The sequence below is a fragment of the Gasterosteus aculeatus genome, chromosome 5, assembly GCF_964276395.1.
Source record: "Gasterosteus aculeatus chromosome 5, fGasAcu3.hap1.1, whole genome shotgun sequence".
Lineage (NCBI taxonomy): Eukaryota > Metazoa > Chordata > Actinopteri > Perciformes > Gasterosteidae > Gasterosteus > Gasterosteus aculeatus.
The window spans coordinates 15,842,635-15,861,275 of NC_135692.1; the positions used below are offsets into that span (position 1 = coordinate 15,842,635).

Below are 18,641 nucleotides of genomic sequence, written 5' to 3' on the forward strand. Positions count from 1 at the left end.
GAATGAAATCCAGGCTCTGCTCTGTAATGCTGACACGGAGGAAAGATCTGCTTAATGATACCAAGTTGCAAGAGCATCAGCTAAGGACTATCATGAAACTGCACCGCCGTCCTTCTCAGCAGATAAACTGGTTAACTGCTAAAGAGCTTTTAGGCAGCGATCACGTCCAGTGTGTGTGGCAGAGAGATCGAAGGAGAGATGTTTACGGGAGAGAATGTAGATGTATGAGGCGAAATCAGAGCTCAACCATTTGAGAAAAGGAGAACGTTGCACTTTTGAAATCCAAATGTTCTGAATATTATTTACAGTTCTCACTCGAACGCCGGTTTGGCTCAGAGACCAATTTCACCAAAAGTGCACTCAGAGAGAGAGAGAGAGAAAGCAAAGTGAACAATAATACTCAAGTCAGCAGAAAACAATCCAGGAAGAGCTGTATCTTTACTCCATTAAGGATCAATATCCACTCAACCTCAGATCACTGGTGGGGCGATCCAGGTGTGAACAGGAGGCCAGCGAGGCAACGCTCACAGGTAAATCTGAGGAGAGATCCGAGAGGACGTGATGGACAATTTTCATGACGTCCGAGGAAAGCAAGAGGACGACAGTTGGAGCCAAAAACTGACGTCCGTGAGTCTATTAAATGCTGCAATAAAGAGATGGTTGAATTCCCTCGCTGACGGAGCCTCGGCCGGCTGAGTCTTTTCAAAAGCTCCCAACCACAAGCTTTATATTTCATTCGCCTCAAGGATAAAAAGAAAAGAGAATTGTAAGATAATGTTATTGTTTCTTCAGCCATGTTTAACATTAATAGTCAGCATGCTAGCATGTGTTAGTTAGCATCTCAGCCAACGGAGTAGTTCTGCAGGCATTTTGTCTTGAACTAAAGGTCAAAGGATCACCCCAGTAGGTCCGGTTCATTCTGTTGGGCTCGCGCATGTTGACGCCGTTGAGGTGCTCTGTATTTCAGCTGGTGAATCACTTTATTGGATCCTTCTTTGACCTCGCTGAAGAAAAACAGTTACTTTTCTGCACGCTGGGAAAATGAGTTGTTCCTTGTTGTGAAGGTGTGAACAGGAGGCCAGCGAGGCAACGCTCACAGGTAAATCTGAGGAGAGATCCGAGAGGACGTGATGGACAATTTTCATGACGTCCGAGGAAAGCAAGAGGACGACAGTTGGAGCCAAAAACTGACGTCCGTGAGTCTATTAAATGCTGCAATAAAGAGATGGTGCTTAAAATGAAAGGTTCCGTTGACGCAAGTCAAGTGACCCATCGCTCAATTCCCTGAGAGGAATAATGAATAAAACATGTCTACAGTGTACACGCTACTTGGTTATATAGCATAGTACTGAGTTCACAGGGAAGCGATAGATGAAGGGTCTAGCAATCTTTTAAGACATTGGTATGTATTCAGTTTGTGGGGAGATGATGTGCTCATGTTTGTGAAATCAGTCTCTCACGCAGAGGAGGAATGGTCCGTGCTTCCGACAATGATCTCCCAATAATGATTTCCAAACAGCTTTTGAAGCTTAAAGTCAGCACCCACGGGGAGTTTTTCCAGTGTTCTACAGGCTACTGCAAACATTTAAAACATTATATGTACCAACATTTGTGATACAAACTGGAGATGTATACAGATTTACTATTAGGAAATATTAAATATTTTTTATGTATTTCACATCGGTAGAATAACATTGTTTCAGCTCTGCTTAATCAGTGTTGGTTTATTTATTGTATGCTAATCATGAATGTGTGATCCTTGACCAATATGATCCCTTTAGTCATCCAATTAGGGATCACAGTTTACAAACGTAAATGTTTAATTCCACATTGGGCAAATCAGAATTAATCAGAATTATATAGATAGTTGTTAAGATTAACAACAACAAAAATACAAAGTGGCTATTTTTCGGAATCTGGACGATATCGTGCCGATGATAAATGTGTTTTAACATCTAGACGAGTTGATTGGCTGGGAGACACCATGTGGGCGGGCTTCCGGGGGCTCCTTCCTCTTCAACCGTTGGTCATTGGTCGTTAACTTTTCAAAAGAGCGGATTGGTCACTGAAGTGAAACGTCAGACGGACCTTCATTTGATTGGTCGATGTAGCCATCACGGGGGTTTGGCTCCAAAATTTTAAATTTTCAAACATCGTCCTCGCCTCCGCCGCAGACGGTACAGAATAGTGCAGCAAGGCAACCGTGCAGGTAGTATTCAACCAGTCAGGTCAGGTCAAGGCGTTGTTTATAAGTCATCCCAAGCACCACGGTTAAGCAGTAAATATAAGAAGAATGGCGGAACCACTGAAGGTAACTTTACAAAAACGTCGATATTTGCTGCTAACGTTAGCTAGCGTTAACTTGTGGAACTAACGTTAGCCAGCAGCTAACGCTACTGCTAAGCAAAATGTCCTAGCAACGGCCAGATTTAGCTAACATCTTTTAACGTATTGTTAAAAAACACATTAACCCCAACGTTAACTGTCGTTAACTCACTCCTAACCCCGTGTGTTTGGTATGTCCTCATCCATAACGTGATAAGTCCCGTCTCCCATCACAGCGTCAACGTGATGTCGCGTTAGGACAACAACGTTAGTTAACTTTAACGGTTAGCAGTATCTAACGTTAAGTCGATCGGTTCTAACCAGTTTGTGTTCTAGCAACACTTTTATTCAGAAGTTCTCAATGTTGTTTTTATAGACTATACTGATGGGATACTGTGTGATGTTGTTCGGTATACATTAAATCTCAGGATTCATGAAGCTGCAGAGATGTGGAGCTGATTCTGCTGTGTTTTTGTACCAATATCGCTCGTAGCTCAAACGCGGCTCTTGATAAGTAACCCTGTGTCATTCGCAGCAGAGCCTCTTTGATAACAAGCCCATGGAAAAGATAAAGAAAGATCCCAAGCGGATGTCGGTGGAGAGAATCTATCAGAAGAAGACTCAGTTGGAGCACATTTTGCTCCGACCGGACACCTACATTGGATCTGTAGAGCCAGTCACCCAAGTAAGGTCACAGGCCAAGTCTTTGACCCCGGATGGCTTCTCAAATAAACCTTTATTCATGTCCTTTGGCTCTTTACAGGGAGCCAAATATTCATGGTTTTCATGTGATGTTTCTCTCCATAGCAAATGTGGGTGTACGATGAGGACGATGGACTGAACTGCCGTGATGTGACGTTTGTCCCTGGGCTTTACAAGATTTTTGATGAGATCCTTGGTGGGTGTGAAGCTCACATGACTTTAAGTTGTGTATAACGTCGATGGACGTGGCGGGCCATCACATGGAGGTCCTGCTAAACTGAGTGTTTTTCCCCATTCTACAGTAAATGCAGCTGACAATAAGCAAAGGGACAAGAAGATGTCCACCATCAAGATCAACATAGACATGTGAGTCACGCGGAACAGTGGATGACCAAGTTAAAATCTCAAAGTAATGTGTGATCCCACCACAGTGGCCCCTTGCCTTTTAAATGGTCAAATAGCACCTATACCGACCCAAACTGCTCTCCTTGTTTTGTCAAAAGCACATTATGAAATGTGTGTGTGTTTTTTGCGTTTTAGTGAAAACAACACCATCAGTGTGTGGAATAACGGGAGGGGGATCCCTGTGGTGGAGCACAAAGTGGAGAAGGTCTATGTGCCTGCTCTCATCTTTGGACAGCTCCTCACCTCCAGTAACTATGACGATGACGAGAAGAAAGTCACTGGTAAGACTGATGAAGGAGTTCTGAAGACTCAAGTGTATCAATTCTTTACAACCTGGGCTTTTATTTCTCTCTGGCCATCTTCTCTTTGGGTTTCTATTTTTTCTTAAAAAGAAAAAAAAAAGTAAATTAAAGGTGATTCAAATGCTCGATGCAACTTTACACTGAAATCCAACCTGTTCATTTAAACAAAACCATGTCTATATTTAAACTATTTCTTTAAAAGGGAAATTACAGGAAAGGCTGCCAACATATATTTTATATTCATACAAATTATCAAAGACTCATTGTAGGACTATAGTTTAACATAACAACAATATATTTAATTTTATCTTTAAGTGCAAACTGAATTCATGATCATGCTAGTCGACAGAAATGCATCTTAAAGCCACACAAAGGTTTTTGTATGTACACTACAGCTTTGTGTAATAAGTTAATCGCTACTTTTCTAGTATATCTGACATTTTCACGCCAATATTTCCTCTTTAGGTGGACGCAATGGATATGGCGCTAAACTTTGCAACATCTTTAGCACAAAGTTCACTGTAGAGACTTCCTGTAAGGAGTCAAAGAAGAGCTTCAAGCAGGTAAGGAGGACGCCGCGATAAGCCTTTTTTAAATGACTGTAACTTGAAAGGGAAACGTGTAATTACACATGATCTCCATGTTTTCCACAGGTTTGGTATGACAACATGAGCAGGACCGGAGATTCCCAAATCAAACCCTTCGACGGGGAGGAATACACCTGCATCACCTTCAGGCCGGACCTCGCCAAGTTCAAGATGAGCATCCTGGACAGAGACACGGTGGCTCTGATGACCAGGCGGGCGTACGACATCGCTGGAGTCTCCAAGGGCGTTCGTGTGTTCTTCAACGACAAGAAGCTGCCAGTAAGTTCCCGCGCCACTTCGGTTTTCCCTTCCAGCCGGTTGTTCTCGACCCCCTAACCATCAGCTACATCTTGCCTGACTAGAAAGGGTTATGGATGTGATAACTCCAGCATGTCCTGAGAGAAAAGAAGGGCTGTCACCCTGAATATCGTCCACGGGTCTCTTTTAACACCCTGTGATCTGCCCTCCAGCTCACAGGTTTCCGTAGCTACGTGGACATGTACGTGAAGGACCGGGTGGACGAGCTCGGCGCCGCCCTCACCGTGGTCCACGAGGTCGTCAACGACCGCTGGGAGGTCTGCCTCACCACGAGCGAGAAGGGTTTCCAGCAAGTCAGCTTCGTCAACAGCATCGCTACGACCAAGGTGATCACATGGATATGTGCGAGAGGCTCTGCGTCGTGACCTCAAAGCTAAACGCACCGTTACCTTCAGTTAAGCAGTATGATTGAATGATCATAATTCATTGAGACGGCCCGAGCTGTAGGCGCTCATGCGTCCATCGTGTAAACGTTCCCGTCCTCTGGACCTCAGGGAGGGAGGCACGTCGACTACGTTGCTGACCAGGTGGTTAGCAAGCTCATCGAAGTGGTGAAGAAGAAGAACAAGGCCGGGGTGGCCGTCAAGCCGTTCCAGGTAAAGTCACCTGGTCGTGACCTCGTGATGGGGGGGGCGGGGGGGGGGGGGGGGGTCAGAGTGGAAAACATTCCAGAGATTGCTTGTCTCTTGTTGGCCAACCACGTACCTGAGAATGCTCCATCCCCTCTCCTTCCAGGTGAAGAACCACCTGTGTGTGTTTGTCAATTGCCTGATCGAGAACCCGACCTTTGACTCTCAGACCAAAGAGAACATGACGCTGCAGCAGAAGACCTTTGGCTCCACTTGTCCGCTCAGTGACAAGTTTATCAAACAGGTGCCAACAAGGAATCACTCGCCCCGGGTTTTTATTCTCCAGCGTAATCGCTCTCCGATGTCACAACCGCCCGCTTGTTTTCTGTTCCCCGCAGGCCACATCCTGCGGGGTTGTGGAGAGCATCATGAACTGGGTGAAGTTCAAGGCTCAGACCCAACTAAACAAGAAATGCTCAACCGTTAAGCACACAAAAATCAAAGGGGTGCCAAAGCTGGACGATGCCAACGATGCAGGTACACGCCGGGTTTCCTCTCCTCTGCAGTCTTTGTCTGTCGAGAAAGCAAATGAGCCGCTGTCGTCCTGCAATAAACCGCGTCCTCTGGCAGGTGGGAAGAACTCCATCGGCTGCACGCTCATCCTCACGGAGGGGGACTCGGCCAAGACGCTGGCCGTGTCTGGGCTGGGCGTGGTCGGCAGGGACCACTACGGCGTCTTCCCCCTCAGGGGAAAAATGCTCAACGTCCGGGAGGCAACGCTCAAGCAGGTTGGCTCATCATTTTCACATGGTGTATCGCAAAGATGGAGTAGACGTAGATGCATTAACGCTTTGTTCTTCCTCATCAGATAATGGAGAACGCCGAAATCAACAGCATCATTAAGATCATCGGCCTTCAGTACAAGAAGAACTACAGCGACCCGGAATCCCTCAAGAGTCTGCGTTATGGCAAGATCATGATCATGACCGATCAGGTGGGGCGGAGTCACGTTTGTCACCCACTTCAGTGCCGGGCTTCGTGTTAAAGGGTCCGGGTGGATTAATGGTTACCGGTGACGTCCATGTAACCCGACCACGTCACTCCTTTGACAGGATCAAGACGGCTCCCACATCAAGGGGCTCCTAATCAACTTCATCCATCACAACTGGCCGTCTCTGCTGCGCCACAACTTCCTGGAGGAGTTCATCACGCCCATCATCAAGGTGAAACTAGAGAAGTTTTTAACCCGTTAGATTCATTATTAAAAGTAGCTGACTTTATATTCACATGTGATGTGAATCAAATGAGGATTGGGAACTTTGAGGCGCACAACTTTAGTCTCCCTGAGTTTGGACCAACGTTGCCACCTGCTGTCAAAACCATGGAACTCCTTCTTTTCCTCCACTTTCCATTTATGTGAAAGTTGTACTCTTGATGAATCCTCTGATTTGTTTATCATTATTCTTCTCTGCTTCTTTTCTTTAGGCAACTCATAAGAAGTCTCAGCTGTCCTTCTACAGTATCCCTGAATACAACGCATGGAAGCAAAGCCAGCCCAACCAAAAAGCTTGGAAGATAAAATACTACAAAGGTTTGTTCTAAAACCCCTGTGTGGTAGTAAGAGTGACAAGTAAGCAGCCTTTCATTCCTGGCCAATGTCACGGTTTTAACCTTTTTGCCTTTTCAATGCTGCGTTCTAAGCTTTCTGTTTCCTTCGTCCGTCCAGGTTTGGGAACCAGCACATCTCAGGAAGCCAAGGAGTACTTCTCTGACATGCAGAGACACCGGATCCCATTCAAGTACTCCGGACCTGAAGATGACGAAGCCATTTCCCTCGTAAGATGTCCCCCGTCTCGTTGCTGCCTTATTGGCTGAGTTACATTGCTAGTACAGCCGGGGAGGATCACCGAAGATCTCAATAGAACATTCAACATCCACTTTCATCTCGAGCTTCCTGCTGCTGATGTTGATTATTCAAGGTTTTGTATCATATTCTTGTCGTGTTTTTTTCACCCAGGCCTTTAGCAAGAAGAAGGTGGACGAGCGTAAAGAGTGGCTCACCAACTTCATGGTTAACCGGCGCCAGCGCAGGGCTCACAACCTGCCAGAGGTAACGGCCCGACCGCCGAGCGGGCGCATCGCGCTGCATTTGTGTGCGTCTGTTGTCTCATCGCGTCTCGCTGCCTCTCCACAGGATTACCTGTACAGCCAGTCCACCAAGTCGCTCTCCTACAACGACTTCGTCAACAAGGAGCTGGTGCTCTTCTCCAACTCTGACAATGAGAGGTCCATCCCCTGCCTGGTGGACGGTGCGTGACGTGATCACCTCACCGGTTTTACATGTTTAAGGAACAGTTTGTTGGGTGTGCGTGCTTTAATGTGTGTGTGTGTGTGTCAGGTCTGAAACCAGGCCAGAGGAAGGTGCTGTTCAGTTGCTTCAAGAGGAACGACAAGCGGGAGGTGAAGGTGGCCCAGCTGGCTGGCTCGGTGGCGGAGATGTCCGCCTACCACCACGGAGAGGTGAGGCCACATCACCACAAATGTTTACAAGCGGTTTCTGTTCCTGTGGGGAAATCAAATTTTTGATAATAACCCGACGACTCCAACTCTTGGTCAATGTTTCAGATCTCGCTCATGATGACCATTGTCGGTTTGGCCCAGAACTTTGTGGGAAGCAACAACTTGAACCTGCTGCAGCCTCTGGGTCAGTTCGGAACCAGGTTGCACGGCGGCAAGGACTCTGCCAGCCCTCGATACATCTTCACCATGCTCAGGTCAGAGGTCTCCTGGTGCAGACGTCACGCGCACATCGCGGAACGTTGGTGTTTAACTCGAGAATTCTCCAAACCTTCCAGCCCTCTGGCCCGCCTCCTTTTCCCAGCTGTGGATGACAACCTGCTCAAGTACAACGTTGACGACAACCAGCGCGTGGAGCCCGAGTGGTACCTGCCCATCATCCCCACCGTGCTGGTGAACGGCGCCGAGGGCATCGGCACCGGCTGGGCCAGCAAGATCCCCAACTACAACATCCGGGAGATCGTCTCCAACATCCACCGCCTGCTCAGCGGCGACGAGCCCCTCCCCATGGTGAGCACCCGACACCGAGTTGCTATCTGGGGTCTCCTGGTGGACAGGTCTGATGACGTGCCCCCCCCTGTCCCCCTACAGCTTCCAAACTACAAGGGCTTCAGAGGTACGATTGACCAGGTGATGGACAACCAGTTCATCAACAGCGGGGAGGTGGCCATCGTTGATTCCACCACCATTGAGATCTCGGAGTTGCCTGTCAAAACCTGGACGCAGGTAAGTCCTCCCCCCCTCTCCCCCTCCACCGTGTCCAGAGTGGAATAAATTCATTAAGTGCCCCCATGATTATTTGGGTCTGTATTTCATTTCCCGCCGCCTTGTCTCCGGTCCAGTGCTACAAGGAGAACGTGTTGGAGCCCATGCTGAATGGCTCAGACAAAGTCCCGCCTCTGATCACAGACTACAAGGAGTACCACACCGACACCACTGTGCGCTTCGTGGTCAAGATGACCGAAGAGAAGCTGTGTGAGGCGGAGGCCGCCGGCCTGCACAAAGTCTTCAAACTTCAGAACACCCTCACCTGCAATTCCATGGTAGCTGGCGACACACGCGTGCACATATGTGATGATTTAGCAGGAGGATGGATCACGGACTTTAACTCTTCCCCTTTTCTTTAGGTCCTGTTTGACCACGTGGGCAGCCTGATTAAGTACGAGTCTGTGCAGGATGTCCTGAAGGCCTTCTTTGAGTTGCGGATGAAGTACTACGTGCTGCGGAAGGACTGGTTGGTGGGCATGCTGGGGGCAGAGAGCGCCAAGCTCACCAACCAAGCTCGCTTCATCTTGGAGAAAATCGAGGGCAGCCTGGTCATCGGTGAGTGGCTGTTTAAACAATACTATGAAAGGTAAAGGACAGATAACTAGTTGATAATGTAGAAGAGAAGCTCTTCATACGTTTTCTTCTGTAATAATTGTAATAATCACAGCAGTCACGATTCAGAGGGTCGTTTTAGTCCAGTCTGCTGTCATCTGGAATGTGTTTTTAAAGCATTGACGTCTGTCTACATTCAGAGAACAAGCCAAAGAAGGAGCTGATTCGCATGCTGCAGCAGATGGGCTACGACTCTGACCCGGTCAAGGCTTGGAAACAGGCCCAAGAGAAGGTGGGAGACTTTGAATCGTACGGCTCCAGCACGCAGGACAGTCTGCCTCCGCCAGCGTAAAGACTGTTTGTGTTCACGCTCCCAGAACGTGGACATCGTGGAGGAGGAGCAGGAGGAAGGAGCCGAGGAGGAGGAGGAGGAGGACACCAGCGGGCCGGACTACAACTACCTGCTGAGCATGCCCATGTGGTACCTGACCAAAGAAAAGAAGGACGAGCTGTGCAAACAGAGGGACGCCAAGGTGCGATCGACTTAAAGGCAAATTCTGATCTTCCTACTGGTTTGTTTCCGCGTGTGTTTGACCCGACTGCCGTTTCGCAGCTGACCGAGCTCAACACCCTGAAGAAGAAGGCTCCCACGGACCTGTGGAAGGAAGACCTGGCCGCCTTCCTGGAGGAACTGGAGGTGTTGTCTCTTTATCTGCTCCTCCTCGCTGAGCATTTATTGCTTCCGGTTCCGTTCAGGAGCGTCTCTGTCAAACTCGTAATCGTCTTCCCTCCGTTCTTCCTCGTCGGACAGGTGGTTGAGGAAAAGGAAAAGGAGGCTGCCAGAATGCCGGTGGCCAAAAAGGGGCCCGCCAAGGGCAAAGCGCTGAAGGTGAAGCAGGAGACTCAGCCCACGCCGCAAGGTCGCCGCGTGGTCCCCCGCATCACCAGCACCATGAAGGCCGAAGCCAACAAGAAGGCTTGTCTCAGGAGAGGAGAGGGCAAGAGGCCCAAAAATGTCAAGGTTTGTCTCTTCGGATCAGTAAAATGGGAGGATCCATTTGTAGTTTTTGGGGCGTGTAATCGATCACAAGAGGGGAGGAGCTACAAGTTCGGCTGTGGTTTTTCGCGTGTTGCAGGTTTTTTGTCACACTGGGAAAGAAACCTTTTTTCCTGACCTCATTTTTGTAACTGTAGACGGAGAAAGTGGTGGTGAAGATGGAGTTTGGAGAAGAGGAGGAGAACGAGGGGCCGGGGGAGGAGATGAGCTTGGCTGCACGACTGGGCAAGAAACCGAGAGTCATGAAAAGGGAAAAAGGTGAGTGGACGCCAGTAGTTCGGAGGTAGAAAATGAGCTGATCACGATGTACCATTTACCGTTCCAGAAAGTTTAATTTCAATCAGACGAAAAGGGGAAAGTTATCACTGTTCTACTTTTGCAATCACAACATCATTTTGGTGAATAATGACTTCGGCTGGCAGCTCTTGCAAAACGCATCATTTGCACAATGGCAGAATCCGCAGAGCACTTTTAAATTAGGAATTGGTTTCTATCATTTAAGCAGGCCAGCCGATGGATGGATGGAGATTGGACTTCCACTGCTCACTGAAACACAGCTGCACTGCATTTTAGTAACGTGATGACTAAGAAACGCACTTGCTTCCCTGCAGAAGTGTCAAAGAGCAGCCGGCAGAGCACCCTCCAGTTCAAGCCCGTGTCCAAGAAGCCCAAAAAGAACCCGTGGTCGGACGACGATTCGGAGGCCAATGTGTCCGACAGTGAGATGGACGAAGAAGTCGCCCCGAGGGAGAAGGTCCAACGCAAAACTAAAGGTGAACCTGCTCCCCGTTATGCCCCCCTCCCACTGTGTTTATACATACGAAAGCCTTCCACATTCCTATTCCAGCGCAGACGGCGAGATGAGATGAGACGCAATCACCCCGGGAAGAATGTTTGGTATTGTGAACGGAAACACTGGTGCAGCTCGTTTCCGAAGTGGCTAATTGGCTCATTTCAGCCCAAACAGCTGCTTTAATGAACCAAACGATTCCCCGACTCACGCGGCCGCGTTGCCGCACCCTCCTTCCTGTCTCACCCTCCTTCCTGTCTCACCCTCCTTCCTGTCTCTTCAGCTGCGGTGACGTACAACATGTCCGACAGCGAGAGCGAGGTCGACGACAGGGGGGCGAAGGCCGCGCCGAGGCGGAGGGCCGTTGCCAGCGACGACGAGGATGACTTTGTCCCAGAACCCACGGCCGACAGCGACGCGGACTCTCCCGCCCCCCGTCCCAAAGCTCCAGAGCCCCCGTGAGTGCCCAATGACCCCCCCCCCCCCACCGCTTTCTTCTTTCTAATGTCGGTTCCCTTTCATCAAACGTTGTCCGTTCCGGGCAGGAGGAAGGAAACGGCAAAGAGTAAAGCGACCGTTAAAAGCAAGTTGAGCTGTGAGTATTTTGTGACCTGCGACGACCTGGTAAAATGGGGGACGGGGGGGCGGCGGCCGAGGCTCAATTGTTTGCACTTTGTGGTACTTTTGCAGCTCAGTCGGACGATCAGTTGGCTCCGCCCAAAGCGCCAGCTCAACGCAAGACCAAGGCTGCGCCAAAGAAGTCTGCGTCTGCCAGGAAGCCTGCTGCTAAGAAGGCTGCAGGTAATTGAATGAGCCTAAATCAGGGCGGGTCACACAGATCCCACAGCAGAGGCCTTTTCCTGCCAAGTACATGTCGATTGGATTCTTAAAGCCCCGCCCCCCCCCCGCTCCCCCAGATGTGAAGCAGCCGTCCATCGTAGACGCTCTCTCCAAGTCCAAACCCGCTAAGCGGGTCCCTTCGTTCGACTCGGGCGACTCCGACAGCGACGCCAAGGCTCCGGTCACAAAGGCCAAACAGGTGAAGCGGAAGAAGGTCGTCAGCAACGACTCCGACAGCAGCTCGGGCGACCTGATGTCCCGCCTGAAGGCCAAAACCGTCACCGGCAAGGTCGGTTCCCCCACCCCCCCCCGCGGAGGGCCCGCGTCGACCCGTCTGTTCATTCCGGCGTGCTGAGCGTTTTCTCTCTCTCTCTCCTCGCAGAAAACCAATAGCTGGGACATGGACGACAGCTTCCAGCTCTCGGACCAGGAGGCCGCCGCCCCCCTCGCAGCGAGAGACAAACCCGCCCGAGCCCGGAAGCCTGTGACCTACAAGCTGCAGTCGGACTCGGACTCAGACGACTTTTGAATTTGACCCGACGGGTCGGCTTCAGATTTTATTAGACATGTTCTTAAAATGTTATCGTGTATGTTTGTGCCATGTCGTTAACGTGGCGTACACGGATTTTTACTAAAACGATTTGGGCCCAAAAATAAGTTGTGATCCCATCAGTAGTTTTCTCATCTGCTGTTTATTTTAGTCTTTCGTCTTTGTCGTTCACTTGTTTGTGTTTCGTGTCCTGTAAATATTTCAATGGCTGTTCATTTAATATTTGGAAGAAATAAAGTTGACTTGTTTGTATTGATTGGACTTGGACTTGTTGCTTTAGTGTTGACGAGTTATATTTAATCCCCACATGCTGGTAAATTAACACTTATAACATTTTCTTTTCTTTGGTTCAAAGGTTTGCGATTGTCAGAGTAACTCATTTCCTTGATGGAGCGATCAAAAGGAAACTTTATTGCATGCATAAAAAAATAAATCCTCACCTCCCTTAAACTCATGGAAATTGTCAGGTGTGTGTGTGTGTATAAAAGCTGCGGAATTAATCTGCTTTACACCGTTTGCATGTTTCAATTTCGTACAAACGGCTGCAGCTTGAAACGCGTCCTTCCTGCAATTTAGGAAGCGCCCTGAAACACTCATCAAGCCTGTGCCTCTCTTGGGTAAACATCCCTTTGGTCCCTTGATGAGTACAGATTAGGGTGTAGCAGGAATTTCCTAAACCATTGCGCCCCTCGCCCCCCCCCCCCCCCCCCCCTCTCCCTCCCCTCAGATGTCCCAACGCCGGCAAACCTCCATCCCGCCATTGGCAGCGAGCGGGTGAGAGGAACACAAGCCGCTGCGCACATGAGCGTAACGCTTCGTTGGACACCATCTTTATTCGGTTTGTATCCGATGGGGAAACACTTAGGATTTATGGGGGGGGGGTTCGTCTGCATTTGGCTTAAATTGCTGTTATCGCTGCTGATCCAATCGCGTTTTGTCTTCGGTTTCAGGTCATTTGGACGTGAACCCTTATCACCGCCGTGAGGCGGCTAACCAACCAACCTTTGGCCCTCAGCCTTCAGTTTCACATTTAGTCATGGATTGAAAACAATAAGATGCACTTCAGGTTATTGTAACGGAGCCGGACAGGCGGATACACGTCTCCAGATCCTCGCTAAGCCCCATCCAGCGCCGCCGTCATGGGGGAATGGAGCTTCCTCAGCGAGCTCTTCGACAGCCTCCGGGCCTACTCCACCATGCTCGGCCGTTTCTGGCTCCTGGTCACCGTCATCTTCCGGATGCTGATCCTGGGAACCGTGGCGAGCGACATGTTTGAAGACGAGCAGGAGGAGTTCACCTGCAACACCCTGCAGCCGGGCTGCAAGCAGGTGTGCTACGACATGGCCTTCCCCATCTCCCAGTACAGGTTCTGGGTGTTCAACATCGTCCTCATCGCCACGCCAGCCCTGGTCTTCCTCGTGTACGCCGTGCATCACCACAACAAGAGGGCCGACGGCGGCCAAAGCAGCGGCCGGGACGACCTGGCAGATCTCCACTTGAGGAAGTTCTACGTCGTCAACGTGGTCTTTCGCATACTGGCGGAGGTGGGCTTCCTCGTGTTCCAGTGGACGCTGTACGGCTTCACGGTGGAGGCCCACTTCCCCTGCAGCCGCTTCCCCTGCCCCCACGTGGTGGACTGCTTCACCTCCCGCCCCTCGGAGAAAACCGTGTTCCTCCGCTTCTACTTCGGGGTGGGGCTGGTGTCGGCGGCCTCCAGCTGCGCCGAGCTTTTCTACAGCTCCGTGAAGTGGTTCTGCTGCTCGAGGAGGCCGCTCTTCGCCCCGGACCGCCGCCACCACGACGACGACGAGGAGGCGGGGGGCGGCGGCGGCGGGTCGGAGGAGAAACCGCGTGGGGGCGCGGGAAGGGGCGGCGGCGCGAGCCACAAGGGAGGAGCGCGAGCGGGAAGGTCTCCGTCCGCGAGCAGAGTGAGGAAGGGCGGGAAGTACGCGGCGGCGGGGCGCTCGTGGCGTGAGGCCGCCCTGCTTTCGAAGCAGGCAGCGGGCGCTCAGGGTCACATGAGTGACTGATCCCGCCGCGCTGCGGCAAAAGCAGTTCCCTCGGAGTTCAGGGGAGGAGAGGAGCGTTTTTTTTTCCCGCCGCGTGGTCATGTGATCAGGAAACGGGGACAGTGGGGGAGAGCGATGGCGCCGATAAGGCGGCTTGTTTATTCGTTTAATTAGTGAAGACCACAATCAGCTCAGAGGGAGAAAAAGACTCACCCCGTCTTAATGGAACGACGTTAAATAAATCTGTTTGCTAGCCGGTCGTTAGCTTAGCATAGCACACGACTGGAACGTTAGCTGTGCTTTGACTGTCCAGAGTTAAGCATAAATGGAAAAAGACGCGTGTATATCTAACATGCCATTTCTTGTGTACATTTTGAAGAATCAAAATACTTTTTATGACTATTTTAAGGTTGGTAGTTGTAGCTTTTTGGGTTAATGTTATTTTACTGTACTTTATTGTATATTTACTGTATAGATATAAAACTGTCATCTACTCTCAGCAATAGAACACAACATTTTCACACACGATTTCCACAGTATTAACAACAGAAAAGTAGGTTCAATACTAATGTATTTTACCACTAAACTAATTTTCAGGTTTCACGCTCACATGTATGAATGGATGAAAAACAGCACTTCAAATAAAGCGTTAAATGATGTTTCATTTTGATGAATCTTATAAATGTATGTTATTTGCACTTCCATAAAACATACAAATGTTTATTAAATATGTGTATTTAATACACTTGTATTTGTACTTTTACAGTTGATTGTTGTGGTTTGTTTATACAATATGTGTGTCATTCCAATTGTTCAGACGTCGCGCTCACATACGAAAGAAATGGCAGAACAAGCTTCTACTGTCCGTTCATTTCAAACGACAAGCAAAGAACCCGTGTTGCACATGCGCACTTCCCTCCTGTATTCTTCCACGTGTACGGCAAGTATGTCAGCCAGACATCATCTGCGTTACGTATCCAACGTGGACCGATTCTGACCGAGATGTTACTGGAGAGTCAAAGGTCAAAGGTCAAAATGTCCGCAGATGTCACAGATCTGAGGAGACACAGAGAACCGGAGCGGGCGAGAAACGGTGCAAACTGAAGGCCAGTGAAGAGTTTTACTACACTGAACAACTTAGGAAAGAGCCGCCGCAGATGGATTTTATGCACAAATAATCCATAATAATAATTTCGGGCTTTATTTTGAACAACTAGTGCGGTTGAATGAACGACGACTCCGAGCCCTTTGCCTTTATTTCAATTAGCAGTGTGTGTTTTCATCGTTGCTGACTGACGAACAATTGTGCAATAAAGGGCCGAGGTGCTGGACTTTGTCGTCAATAACTGCAACATTATTGACGACAAAGTCCGGCCTCGAGTGTCATAACTGAGGATAAAGATGGTTTCATTCTGATGTTTTTCTGCTCGTGCGTAACCTTTACTGCTGTTTTTATCTGCCTATGAGGAAACCCTCCACAATGCCTGCATATAAACATGAAAATGCCGCTTGACACCACGTGGGGGAATCCATTCAAAACCCCGTTTCGTGAGCAGGAGGGGGCAGCATTGTAACGGGAAGCCAACTTGAATTATCAGGCGCTCTCCAGCCGGATGACTTCATTTTCAGCCCCGTTACGAAACTGACAGCATCCCCCTGCCTGGCTTTCCAGAGGCAGCGATATTTCCCTCCCCAGAGACCCCTGCGTGACACCGCGGCTGTTAATTCGCGCTCGTCGTCACACCGACTGAAGCTGCCGGCGCTCCGTTTCCAACGGTTACGGCTGTATTTGCAGTCACAGATCCAAGCGGCTCAGCCGAACATCTGAAAACTCTCTGAAGAAGCTGATTTCCGACTCAGAAACACACACACACACACACACACACACACACTCCTGCTGTTCCCTGGATGCATCACGCATGCAGATCGCAGCGCGGCGCAGCCTCTTTGATGTGCATGGAACAGAATTCGAGATGCGTCTTATATAACCACCCGAGAGGGAAGGAAGGAAGGAAGAGGATTACACAAGTTTCCTTGTTTCCTTTTTTTCCACCTTCTCACATCGTGCCTCGTCAAACCGGTGGGGGGGGGGGGTCGACCCGCCCGTCTGTTGTGATTCGACGGAGGCCTCAAACAGAATGTAGGGCATCTGTTTTCAGCGCCTCCCTCCCCAGCAACACTGAGGAGGAGGTGATGGAAGCGATAACATCTTTCTCTACATCTCTTCCCCCTCCCCCCTCCCTCTCCTCCACCTCCTCCTCCTCCTCCTCCACTTCCATTCTCCCTCAAACTTCAGTGAGACACTTAAGGGGCTCCCTTCGCTCCGCCCGTGTCCCCACGCCGCCCCGGTGCAGCCGACTGACGTCCTTCTGCTCCGTCGTGTCGGCAGCGACACTTGACAAGAAGCTTCCTCTTTTAAAGGGGGGGGGGGGGGATCGAGGAGGCATCGCTCCTGTGGTTCGACGTCTCACTCAGACGTCTGCGTGGTTGGTTTATTCGCGGCGCTTGTTTACCGACTTTTGGTGACACAGTGATGTTGATTCCGGATCCTCTTAAGTTATAAAAAAAACAAGATCAACTTGCTGCCGACATTTGAAAAAACGCAGTCATTTCTCAATCCTCTGCGAGGATTTTCTCCTGGGGAGGAAATACTGATTTGGAATGTGTTGAATGTGCAACAGCTAGACACGGTTCTCATACTTAGAACCACGTTACATGCATCAGTTTCTGTTGGTAGGAAACCACTGACCTCTGAGTCCGAACTGAGCTGACTGCATTGGGTGTGTCGCCTTTAAATGTCCCCTTTAAATAAATCCAACACGAAGACGCGTGTGTGTCACCCGGAATGCAAACAGTGTTGTTGTTGCAGCTCAGCAGTGGGGAGGAAAGGCTCAAATGTGCACGTTTTCTACGTCAGCCGAGGGGAACCACTGCGTTGGGTGTAGCCGTGACCTCGGTGACCCTGGTGACCCCTTATGGTGCTGACACCGGCCCACCGGCTAATATCTCTCTCTCTCTCTCTCTCCTCGCTCCAAAACGCTGAAGCGTGCCCCCAAGTTCATGGCGTCGCCGAAGAGCTCGGGGGTCACCGCACATCACACCTCGCCACTCTTATCTCCCCCTCTTCCTCCCCCTTCCACCCTCCCCCCACAGTGTGAATGCGGCATTTACAGTGAAATGTTCTTGCTGCCTCTAATTCTTCCCTCCCGTCCCCCCCCCCCCCCCCCTCCCCGACACTATGGCTTTGTTTGATGACGCCGGCGCTCCCCGGCTGCTGTCCCCGTCCCAGGGCGGCGTTACAGTCACACGTTAGCATTAACGCTGGTGGGACGGACAGACGTGACGTGCTGCCGATCCATCGAGCCGCTCCTCTTCCACTTAGTGTGCACATGTGTTATGTGATGATGGATAAAGGAAATCAATGCCCCCCCCTCGCCCCCTCTCGCCCCCCCCGGCTCCCCGTGATCGACTGTGTGCCCACAAACGTCCGATGGCGTGCACGCACTGTGCCTGGAACGACGGATAAACGGATGGACGGGTGGAGGCAAACGGCGGGAGGTGGAGCCCTGCTGCTTTCTGTCAAACCTGCACCGCCGCTCACTAGTTTTTAGGGTCGGCCCCCCGTGGGAGATTACTGCGCGTGTGTGAGTGCATTAGAGTGTAGGTCTGGTGTGTCCTTGTGAATTTAACCCCCCCGTGTGTGTGTGTGTGTGTGTGTGTGTGTGTGTGTGCTCAGCATTCGTGCTCGGCTGCACACTAACGCGATGTGACGGGGTAGAAATACCAGCACCGACCGCGCTCTCGCCCACCCACAGTCACACAGCCCCCCCCCCCCCCCCCCTCAAACCCCCCCTTCAAACCCCCCCCTTACCCCACCTCCCCCCCGCTCCGCCCCACCCCATTGGCTGTCTACCGCAGTCACTCCACGTCTTCTGCTCAGAGACAGCAACATAAGCCTCCGTGTCTCCCCCCCCCCCCCCACCCCCCCTCTCTCACCTGTCCATGTGTTTGAGGTGGGGGGGGTGGGGGGGTAACATGCGTCCACCAGTTGCATGGTGCCAAATGGGACGTATTACACAATATCCCGTTACGCAACGCCACGTTTTCACATGTTCGTCCGCCCGGCCTTGTGAGGCGCGTCCCCTCCCCCCCTCCCCCGCCTCCGCCCCCCACCACCCGCTGCTCCGCTCTGCTTCCACTGCCCCCCCCCCCCCTCCCAGTTCCCTGGCTTCCTAAACGTGAGCCGAGGTGACAGTCTCAGTCGGGGACGAGTCGTTTGACATTTGCGGT

At 50.6% G+C, this 18,641-nt stretch overlaps 2 protein-coding genes across 3 annotated transcripts; both read left to right on the forward strand.

The window, feature by feature from the left end:
• Positions 1 to 2,029: 2,029 nt before the first annotated feature.
• On the forward strand, positions 2,030 to 12,603 carry top2a (DNA topoisomerase II alpha). 2 transcript variants are annotated; one of them, XM_040177101.2, is made up of 35 exons: positions 2,030 to 2,311; positions 2,861 to 3,010; positions 3,133 to 3,223; positions 3,330 to 3,393; positions 3,568 to 3,713; positions 4,200 to 4,297; positions 4,388 to 4,600; positions 4,792 to 4,965; positions 5,134 to 5,235; positions 5,375 to 5,512; positions 5,607 to 5,745; positions 5,839 to 5,996; positions 6,077 to 6,202; positions 6,321 to 6,431; positions 6,694 to 6,799; positions 6,935 to 7,044; positions 7,226 to 7,318; positions 7,403 to 7,517; positions 7,607 to 7,728; positions 7,834 to 7,982; positions 8,064 to 8,295; positions 8,377 to 8,511; positions 8,628 to 8,828; positions 8,913 to 9,108; positions 9,306 to 9,397; positions 9,483 to 9,638; positions 9,719 to 9,802; positions 9,917 to 10,126; positions 10,300 to 10,420; positions 10,774 to 10,935; positions 11,236 to 11,410; positions 11,498 to 11,547; positions 11,643 to 11,753; positions 11,870 to 12,081; positions 12,175 to 12,603. In XM_040177101.2, the coding sequence occupies exons 1-35, from the start codon at positions 2,294 to 2,296 to the stop codon at positions 12,319 to 12,321; spliced, it is 4,707 nt and encodes a 1,568-aa protein (XP_040033035.2). In that variant the 5' UTR covers positions 2,030 to 2,293; the 3' UTR covers positions 12,322 to 12,603. The 2 variants fall into 2 exon arrangements, with proteins under 2 accessions (XP_040033035.2, XP_077958656.1); XM_078102530.1 differs by having other exon boundaries at positions 2,110 to 2,311; positions 2,864 to 3,010.
• A 469-nt stretch (positions 12,604 to 13,072) lies between these two features.
• LOC120819569 (gap junction delta-3 protein-like) lies at positions 13,073 to 15,114 on the forward strand. The gene is made up of 2 exons (XM_040177103.2): positions 13,073 to 13,180; positions 13,293 to 15,114. Exon 2 carries the CDS (start codon positions 13,482 to 13,484, stop codon positions 14,370 to 14,372), a length of 891 nt encoding a protein of 296 aa, XP_040033037.2. The 5' UTR covers positions 13,073 to 13,180; positions 13,293 to 13,481; the 3' UTR covers positions 14,373 to 15,114.
• The last annotated feature ends 3,527 nt before the right edge of the window (positions 15,115 to 18,641 follow it).